Raw genomic sequence first — 10,827 nt, 5'->3', positions numbered from 1 at the left:
GAAATGAAACTGAAAGAAAAAATAAATACTGACAAGTCAATCAGGGAATCCAAAGGCTGGTTCTCTGAGATGGTCCATTTGGGAAAAAAGAAGACACAAACTGTAATCACAGGAAAAAAGGATGGAGGAAATTACAGCAGACAATACAACAATAAAGGGAAATGGAAGTTCTGAATAATGTTGTGGAGCTCAATTTCACCACTTACAGTAAGAGGATAAATTCTTCCAACGGCACACATTACAAATAGGGTCTAAAACATATAAGCTGAATTTTCCCATGTCTATTGAAGAAATTGCTTGAGATTAAATCTTCCCTCATGGAAAATTATATACCAGATGGTTTGACTGGTAAATTTTTCCAAACATGCAATGACAAAAACCCAAACTTACACCAAGTCTTTCAGAATAGCAACACACACACACACACACACACACACACACATACACACACACACACACACACACACACACACACGGTATATGACTAGTACAAATACTTTTTTAAACGTGACATCATACAAAAATAAAAATACTATATTGGCATAAAAACAGATAAGTCAATGGAAGTGGATAGAATTCACAAGCAAATAATTTGTATAGATGTGTGTAAAATATTTTTGATATATGTAAAATATTAACTTTGAACTTTACCCCACACCTTAAATATACACAAAATGTAATTATCTCAAAGTGACTCACAGACCTAAAGGGGAAGAACTAAGCTATAAATCCCCTGAACAAAAATACAGAAGAGCTCTGTGACCTTGGATTTGGCAAAGAGTTTGTAATTTCAAACAGTAAGTTTGAAAACTCAAACAAGAATTAAGTAAATTTGAAAACTTTCATCAGTCAACTAGTTGTTAAGATGTTGGTGACACACTGACTACGTGACCTGGCCATTCCCACACTGGATTTTGTTCCAGAGAAATAACAATGCACACTCAGAGACTTGTACATGACTGTTGGTGATAAATTTATTAGAAGCATCCATAACCACTGGAAAACAAAATTGTATATAAACAGGTGAGTGTAAAAACTGATTACATAACAGTATTCTACCCAGAAAATAAAGAAATAAATTACAGATACACAAACAAAAATCAATCTTCATAGTATCATTTTGAGAAAAAGAGTAAGACACCACATGAATGTACGTAATACCATGATTTTGTTGTACAAAATTCTAAGAAAATGTAAACAGTCTATATTGTAAAAATGTAAGCTAGTCTATAGAAAAGCAGATCCAGAGTTCTTAGGAAGAAGGGTAGAAACATCAACAGTAAGAAAAACTGATTACAAATTAGCACAAGGAAATGTTTTGGGGCAAATGGATGTGCATATTGATAGTGGAGATGGCTTTATGAGTATGCACAGGTCAAAACTTTGCAAGTTGTACACTTTCAATATACTCAGACAGTTATATATCAGTTACAGTCAATGGCCTTGGGTTTTCCTTTCCCTCAGTACTTGCATACTGGGGAGAAATGGCTTTATAATCAGATGTGACAGTTTAGATGCTACCTTTACTCCTATAATGTAACTTTATGTAAATTACTTACACTTTTGTGTCTCAGATTCTATTTTTATGTTAGTAAAATACTTTATGTGAGAATAAGAATGTATGTGCCCATGGCTGTGTGGTGACATGTTTATCCCTCAGCCCACCCCCATTACCGTCTCCTAAGTGGACACACTTCTTGTATTTGACATATGGCCTTGATATAAAGTATATACTTTAGAGTAACAGAATGACATTGATAAAGCTCATTTCTCCTTTATGATAAAATTTTAAGACCTATTCTCTCTGTATATAGAAAGTTGCTTCTAACATTTGTATTATTTTTCTTATTATGTATCCACCAAACTTAACTCATTAGTTTTCCAAGATGGAAAGTTCTTATGTCTAATTGTCTGTCTCAGTATTTGTCTCCTGGAAGTTCTCTGGCACATAAATCCTAAAGTGAGGTGAGTGGGTCATAAGATAGCTGTGGGATGAATTTTGCTCAGCATTTCTAAACTGCTTTCCAAAATGTTGAATTAATTTATACATCTAGCAACACTAGGCATTAATGGTGTCACTGACTGTTATCAATAAAACGGATGTAGCATTATTTCAATTTTCACTTCTCAGTTTATGAGTCAGTTTGACTATTTCTTGTTCTTATCAGCTATCCAGGTTTTTCCATTGTAAACCATATCCACATTAACATTTGCTCATTTTAATTTTTATTTGCTGATGCAGTCCCCTGAAATGTCTGTCATGAGTCTGAGTATTGAGATGTAATTTAATGAGTGGACATATAGAGCCACATCTGTCATTTGTTAACTTAATTACTTAAAATATTACCTTTGGTGACTGCAGAAGTACAATCCTTAACTACGTATTTTTTCTTTTAGCTTTATGCTGTTACTCTGATATCCTCTAATCTATCTAGAGCTCAACTCTCATCTCCCATGGTGTTTGTTGTGTAGGTATACATTTCTTTCCATGTAAAGATATGTGTTCAAAGACTCTCTTTTAAAGAGTTTGTCTGTCTGTCATGGCTAGAGAGATGGTTCATTAGTTAAGAGCATTAAGAGTTCCTAGCACCCACATGGTAGCCCACAGTTGTTTCTACCTCCAGTTTCAGGGGATCTGACATCGTCACATAGACATACACCCAGGTAAAACACCACCAATGTACATAAAACAAATTAAATAAATTAATTTTTAAGAAAGAGTTTGACTGTCTCCATTATATAAGCATTGCATCTTTATCATTCACTACTTGAATATTTTTATTAAAAAGCATGATTCTAGAAGAGTAATAACTCAGAAAAATAAAAGTCAAGAGGTTTTTATCCAGCTTTCAGAACCACACATAAACAGGAAATATTAAACAATCTGGATTTTTGGATTAAGCATTCTTATGTCTACAGATATAACACACTCTTGCAATGTCTTCAATGTTTAATAGCAAAATAATATTTTCATATAATGTTATGCAAATAAAATATTGTATGTGTCACATCAAAACTATATTTCTGCAATAGATTTAAGACAATAGCATACCTGTTTTACAGTTTTTAAAAAAATTCCCCAAGTTTCCTCAATTTCCTAGCATGATTCAGAATAGTTGACAAGACACAGCATTTAACTAGCAAGATTTTTTTTGTAAACGTGGAAAAAGGTTCTAAGCAAAAGTATGTCTGATTTATGGCCCAATTAAGTATTCTCTAAAAAGAAATCTCTCAGGGAAAAATACCCTTGATTAACTGTTGAAATTCAATACATTTATTAGGTTTAAATTTACATGTAGCATGAAATTTTTCATGAAACTTATGCTCTGACTTTGCCTTTCTTGAGAGTTAAAAAAGGACAACTACACCTTCATCCACAGAGTCCTTCTCACATGCAACACTGTCACTGATGAGCTTACTATGTATTTCTGATTTTCCCTTGGATTTGTTGAGAAATTATTTTAGAATTTTATTGTTCTGTTACATTGTCCAGTGATGCCAAATGACAAACAGAAAAAATAAAATCAAGAAAGCTAGTATTTCTCTTAGAACCACAAGGCATGTGCTATCTTAAAACTCCTAACTGAAAGTCTACCATTACCTAGCACTAGCATCCAGGCTATCTATCTTTAAAGCCTAGAGATGGACTGGAATTTAGTAGCAGAATATCAAATCCACCTAGACAAATTCAATCCTCCTTGACAGTGTTATCAGATTTGATATGGTTGACCTAAAAGCCTATAGGCAGATGATGGTCGTTTTTTGTGTGTTGATCTTAGTGGAAGATCAAGATAATATTATCCACTATTAAGAAACAAAAAGAACTGAGTTTTCCTTTACAAACTATGTAGCTGATATACCTGAATTATCACAATTCATATGCTAGCATCTTTTATTGTTTCTAGTAATGTTGGTTTTGGGAACAAAGGTGCATATGGTCAGATCACAAGGGAATAAAGGGAAAGTCATGATTGCCCAGTTAGTAAATGTCTAGATGTAAATGAGCCACCCATTCTTGTTAAATGTGGACTCTTCTAAAGAGAGTTTGAGTAACAGCCAGAAGCCCCAATGTACGGCAAAATCACAACTGCAGATTCACATGAGAAATAGATTCAAAGTAGGACTGTGTTGGAGACATGCTGGTGGCATTCAATGCATCCAATGCAAAATGCAAAACTTGAGTTTTTATAAACAACATATCAGTTTTGGGAACTGCAAAATATTGTCAGAGTTATTTTTGTTCCATGGCAGTGAATTGCTGCAAGTTTCACACTATGATCAAAGCACACAAAAAAGGTATGAACTCCATCTTGTAGCTCTGTGGTCTAGGCAACACGAGATCTGACTTTAGGACTCAGGAAATCTCAGGGACTCTTCTAAATAAGGCTTATGTCCACCCAGGTAGAATTGTGGGAAAATTTCAAACACAATCAGGTTTAACAACACAAATATGACACAAATGTGAAACAAGAAATGAATCAATAATTTGCATGTAGAGTACTGTGCTTTTCTATACAAAAGTTTCAAGAATGTTTTTTTTTCTACTGAATTTTTGTTGAAACATGGCTATCATCATGATCATTAACCTCATGTTATCTTGAGAATTTCTGAAATTTATGTGACACTGAAGTTATTTTTTGATATTTAAAATCGCCTGAGTTAAAATAACATCTTATATGGGAAAACACTAAGTTCAAAACTTTCTGACAAGATACATTTTTTTTTGCTATTACATTTTGTAACATCTCCACATTATTTAATAATTTAAGTAAGTATAGTCTACTACTTTTGTTTAATCAATCATGTATTTCCATTACTATCAAAAAGACTTTGTTTCTACTAGCCACAAAATATTTTGAGAAAAATTTTTATTAACTATAAAAATGATAGTTTTCTGATCTACTTTAAAAAATATTTCTTTGCAAATAGCATGACTGAAACATGACCAATGTTGCTAGGAGATATTTAAAGCTAATTAAATCCATTAGCAGCAGCATAAAAGAGCCTCTATTCACCAGAAGAAGGAAGATAATAAATAAACTTGATTTTATGTAACAAAAACCCTTTTACCTTTTGAAAAATATTTATATAAGAATCTTTGATAAATTTATAAAGCTAATTAGTTTAATTTGCTATAAAAGAAAAGAAATATAAACTTGAAATAACACCACAGATGTCAAATGCAAGGTTATACTACATCAGAATGAAGAATTCACAGCACAGTGTTCCCTCAAAAAAAGCATTTGATATACAACAAGCTGGCTTAGGTTAGAATTAAAAATAAAATTTATAGTTATCTTGGCATGTGGACATCATCTTCAATATTCCTATCTGTGAATATCCACGGATAAGCATGAATACTTATTAAGTCAAATAACAATAAATATATTATGACATACATTAAGGGGTATCATTGGGATATCAGCAAGGACTGTAAAATACTCAGATTTAATGTTTACTCAAATTTTACTCTAGACTGATACTTATCTGTGTAATTTTTTCATGGAAACATTCATCTTTTCCTAGAGAAATATGATAGATGTTTGCATCCTAAGTCTTCCTTTTGAAGTAACTGGGTCTGAATTACTCCTACTTCACAGGTGTGGGCAAAAGTCATCACCCTCACACACTATACTCTCTCCCAATATAGAGTTTTAAGGACAGCGTTCCGTTATACCTTCAAGCACACTTCAATCAAGGGAACAGTAATCTGTTCCTATTACACCCCATCCACCTTGAAACTTCTTCATTTGCTAAGAACTATTTCCTAGTTTTAATTCTGGAACCACCTCTTCTCCGAAACAGTTACATTGAAGTTGATTCTACTAGAATAGATTTAACTATTCCTGTCTATGATCCTTTCAGCACTGTGTTTTTAACTGCCATGATGATGATTGTGGTATCTTATCAATGAATGATGTGGACCTGTTTTTCTCCCAGTGGCAATATCTTCATACCCTCCCACAGAGTATGGTCCCAGGGCTCGACATCAAAGAGTTGTTCAGTATTTTTAAGAATCAGATGAGTAGCTCCATGGACAAGATATCAGGTGAGAAGGGGTGAGTGTTGTAACTACTTATATCATTGAGTGGACCCTTTGAGTGGTGGGGGTGGGGGTGGTGGCAAAACCTTCAAGCAGGAAGTTAGTATAAAATGATAAAGGCAATGAACATGTAGACAAAAGACACTAAGAAATGACCCAAATCCAAACAATACCCCAATGCAGCTAATGTCTTAAGTGAACTGAATCAAAAGCAGGCACACTGCCAAGTAAAAGAATTTTCTTCCCGAATAACCAACACTTTCTTGTTTAATGACATTTTCTTGTAAGTACTCTTTTAGGAGAGAGAGGATAATGGTAAGATATTATTAATAAAGGAAGAGCTGTGCCTAAGAAATCAATGAGTACTCCTGATTCAGCCATTCTCTTCAGAAAGGGTCTTTGGCTCAGTTTCATTACCACTCTGGTAAAAGTGGAAATGGCTATTACAAATAGTAACAAGGAAACATTCAGTGAGTCCCTGCCTCAAATCAAATCCTATGCCGAGAGGCTTTAAAAAATTCTCTCATTTTACTTGTCTGAGTCTGATACCATGAGCTCCATTTTCAGAGAAAGTCGATGATTGGAATGAGTGGCTAGTGGAGGCTGCAAAGTTAGGGGCAGCTTTGGTCTAGCCAAGTTGAGGAGCTCTTTTGTAAACCCCCATTCTCTGTTCCTTCCTCCCTCAGTGTTTGGTGACACCATGACTCATATATCACACCCTACTGAAATTATTCTCACATTAAAAACTTTAAGGTATTTCACATTTGCCAAAGTGCAGTTTGAGAACCCCTCTCATATGGAGCTGGAGCATCTGGCTATATTCTTTGGGCATCTGGTGGAAACCACGCTTAGGTAACTTGTTGTCGTAGTAGTGGTGACTGAGAGGTGTTTTATCTATAGTCTTAGAGAACGGCCAGAATCCATAGAGTTTCACATTCTCACACAGTTCTATGGCGACACTTGCGATCATCAAGCCTGTGGACAAGCGGAATGCTGTCACCCCTTTAGTTCTCCAGAAAAAAGCAAGTTGTCTCAGGTACCTGGGGTGGAAGAAGAGAACCTTTTGCCTAGCATTAGACTTCTTGAGGGTTTGGTAGACTTTAAAAGAGATGCCTGTGTTGATCCTGAAAGAAAAGGCTGGCAGGAGAAGGAATGCGTCTCCATAGTTGGAAATATCCTTCAGAAACTTTTCTATTTTCCCCTCCAAGTTCTTGTATCTGCCAATTTAAAAAAATCTCAATCATCATAATCGTCATCATAACAAGAACAATAATAATCAAAGCAATAATTTTGTCTATATGATGGTCAAAAAATACAACCATTTATATCCACTACATTAAAAAGTCAACTCACTGACAGAGACTTATTAGTAGATAGACATTTCTTCTATTATTTTATATTATAATCCAGTGACATTATATAATGCTGCTTTGTCTTTTTAATACCTTTAAACTTATTTATAACCAAATACCATAGCCTATATGTGTTTAAAAGTTATATATCTATTATACATATTTAATCACCAAATAGTTTTGCTTAGAGAGCCTATTCCTGCCTGAAAATATACATGTATATATTGTTATAATTTCCTTCCTGATTTAGGCTATCACCCTCTTATGCTTTACATGAAACCTTAGGAAGAACTCTTTCAAGTAAAAATTTTTCACAATTAGCTTTTGGAAGGCAGTGTCCTGTATTGTTTTCACTCAGAGATTCTAGAGCAACGTGAAGAGTCTATTCTATTATTAATTATTAGCAGTCTCTTTTACTTTTACTTTTATTTTGTTGTTGTTTTTGGTTTTCAAGACAGTTTCTCTGTGTAGCTTTGGCTGTCCTGGAACTCACTCTGTAGACCAGGCTGGCCTCAAACTCACAGAGATCAGCCTGCCTAAGCCTCCTGGGCACTAGGATTAAAGGTATGTGCCCACCACTGCCCAGCTAGCACTCTCTTTTTGGCAAAAATTAATGGAGCAAAGTATAGATGGGAGTTTTATGAATGAGTCAACTTTCTATAAGTTACATTATAGAAGCTATAGAAAGCATTCTGATTAACAAACTACAGAAAGTGAAAACCAATGGTACTTTGTCCCATTGTGCTGGGGCTTCCTCTCAGACCCATAAACAGTTTTGTCGAAAAAAAGCACCCACTACCAAGGGCACAGTGTACATAGCATGAAGACTCTGTAAAAAATTGAAGAAGTCACGTTCCCTATTTGTTAAGTTGAGGAGACAAATTCTCCTTTGATTAGAAACATGTAGCTCATAACACTAGAAGGACAGCTGAGTCATTGTGAACACAACCTGGATGAGATATCAAATTTTGGAGAGGTGTTCTTTTATGTTTTCACCAGAAGTTGGCTCAGCTGTGGGGCATGTCAGCCTCAGCAGTGAGAGAAATGTGTGAAGTGATCAGAAAGTGTTCTAAGGAGTTATACAGCTTGCAGGCACTCACTTCAGGGCTATGATGCTGGGATTGATAGTCACAAGATTCGTTTTGTTTCCAACATCTTCCGTAACATTCCCTGTGATTGGGGGGAGGTTACACCTGGAATGAGGAAGGAAAATTATTTTCAAAATACAACCTATAAAAAGCAGATATATATATACACACATACACTCACGTGACCAACTGCTGTAATTGCAGAGGCGACCAGTGAGGACCTCAGATACACCTCATTTCCACTTGAAAATATCAAGAGGTAAAGAGTCTAAGATGATGTTTCAACATTGTACAAAATTGCACGAGTGATTTTTAACATTTTCATTGACAGTTTTAAGTATCAAAACCAGAACTGACAAATCATTCCTTGCCATGCTTATGAAGGATTTTCAAGGCCCTTTATTGAAGTTGTGACTTTGATCAACTATATTGATTGATGTGGACTATATTCTTACAATGGAATGATCACTGTAGACTTAAAGAACCAGAAGCACTAAAAATGCCTTGATAAAGTCATCCAGAAACAAAACCTACATAGGAACACTAGTATCTTCTGATATCTATATGGATAAGCTTGTCACTGAATTAGTTAATTAATGAAGGAAATTTGAAGCAATTTTCATCCTGTCCTAAACCTGGAGTACTAATTTTTCATTAGAAAAACAATGAAAGACACTAATTTTGATATATTCCAATCCAAAAAGGGGAATATACTTTAAATTTCAATTTGACCATCTTCTTAAAGGAGACCATACAAAGTGCTGTGTACAGACCCCATCTGTAATATGGATGGGGCTGGGGGACTCTGCTCTGTGCCCTATGGAACACAGTAATAAATAAAATATGTACTTCTCACTTTGATATAAAATATACATCAGAAAATATATATTCATTGTAGATAGGAGGCCACAGAATGACCTTAACAGTGGCCTCCTGTAACGATTCACAGACACACATTCTTCTGAAGAATACAAAGTGGTTTGCTATTGTTTGAGACAGGGTATTATTTTGTAGCCCAGGCTAACTGGAGCTCACTCTGTAGCCCAGATTAGCCTTAAACTCTCAAAGATCCTTCTGCCTCAGTCTCCTAACTGTTGAGACTACATGCAACCAGCCACCATGCCAGGCTTGAAAGTGATTTCTAGTACTTGCTTTGGCAGCACATATACTAAAATTGGAAAGATACAGAGAAGATTAGCATGGGCCCTACACAAGGATGACACGCAAATTTGTGAAGCATTCCATATTTAGAAGAAAAAAGTGGTTTCTAATATAACTGGAGACTTCATGGGAAACATCAGGATGTACTCATGTGTGTGCACCATTTTATATGCATATGTGTATAATACATGTGTAATGTTTATATAAATGCATACACAGATATAACAGTATAGCTATTATATACTATATAATATAGTAATAGTCATGTTTGTTCCTTATACACTTAATTAGTAGTTCCCAATGTTTGAAATGAAAACAAATGGGCAACTTCTATGTGTGACCAGCAAGCATAAGCAAAATGAGCACAGGCTTAAAAACTAAATATATTTTAATGACACTAACCATATGTAGCCCTGACTTTGCTTTCAGTTTGAATGACCAAGAAAGAGTGTGTTCAGAAAATCCTAGCATCAGCTAAAATAGAACCTTCAAATCCAGGTCTTGCCTTAAAGTTATCAATCAACTCTCTGCTGAGACTTTTTCCTAGACTTTAAGCCTAAACTGTTCTTTCTATGGCTGCTATAAAGTAAAATTAATGTTTTTGAGTAGTCCTCACCACAGATTTTTTGGGGGAATTTTAAGTCTATAAAAACCCTATTACATGAACCACTATCTATTTTCATTGTGACTTCCCTACTACACAAACATTGAAAATGTGAACAATGGATAACTCATTCCAATACTGGCCATGTCAATGTGAAACATGAAAAACGTGAAAATTGTTCTGTCAAGAATTCAATGAGTGTTTAGTAATTTCTGGGCCATCAGAGTCACCATTGTGTAATTACCATCAATATAAATTACCAACATGAGATGAAAAGTGATGGAGGAGTTATTTTTTGAACTTCATTTGTGGTTGCTGTTAATACGTAGAACAAGTAGCATTAAATCCATGGGGACCAAAGGATCTCAATGTACAAGATGGATGCTCCCAGAACATAAAGAAGCCCACATTTGCCATTCCCTCTTTTAAGTCACAGTACATGTGGGCAAATCAGTGATTATTAGCATGAATAACACACAGAAACCAACTTTGTGTCTGTTTTCATGAACTACCTTGTATCAAGGCAAAACTGCTTTAGACCAGCATTGAGCAGATGAACAATATGAATTAATTTTTAAA

The 10,827-nt window shown here is 34.9% G+C and overlaps 1 protein-coding gene and 1 non-coding gene across 2 annotated transcripts in view; one reads left to right on the top strand and one right to left on the bottom strand.

The window, feature by feature from the left end:
- Window positions 1–967: 967 nt before the first annotated feature.
- Window positions 968–10,827, bottom strand: part of St8sia6 (ST8 alpha-N-acetyl-neuraminide alpha-2,8-sialyltransferase 6) — a 136,950-nt gene continuing 127,090 nt past the window's right edge. Inside the window, exons 8-9 of the mRNA XM_040755462.1 lie at window positions 8,496–8,588; window positions 968–7,260 (exon numbers count right to left, since the gene is read on the bottom strand). Coding sequence (XP_040611396.1) covers window positions 6,792–7,260; window positions 8,496–8,588 — 562 coding nt within the window. The 3' untranslated portion in view covers window positions 968–6,791. The remainder of the gene's footprint in view (window positions 7,261–8,495; window positions 8,589–10,827) is intronic.
- On the top strand, window positions 9,628–9,734 carry LOC121143829. The gene has a single exon (XR_005881145.1). It is a non-coding gene; the product is annotated as a U6 spliceosomal RNA (small nuclear RNA).

This window comes from Mesocricetus auratus, unplaced genomic scaffold (genome assembly GCF_017639785.1).
Source record: "Mesocricetus auratus isolate SY011 unplaced genomic scaffold, BCM_Maur_2.0 Super-Scaffold_100013, whole genome shotgun sequence".
NCBI classification, from domain to species: Eukaryota; Metazoa; Chordata; class Mammalia; order Rodentia; family Cricetidae; genus Mesocricetus; species Mesocricetus auratus.
Note: the sequence above shows the minus strand (reverse complement) of the source record. Positions and strands in the feature narration are given on the sequence as shown.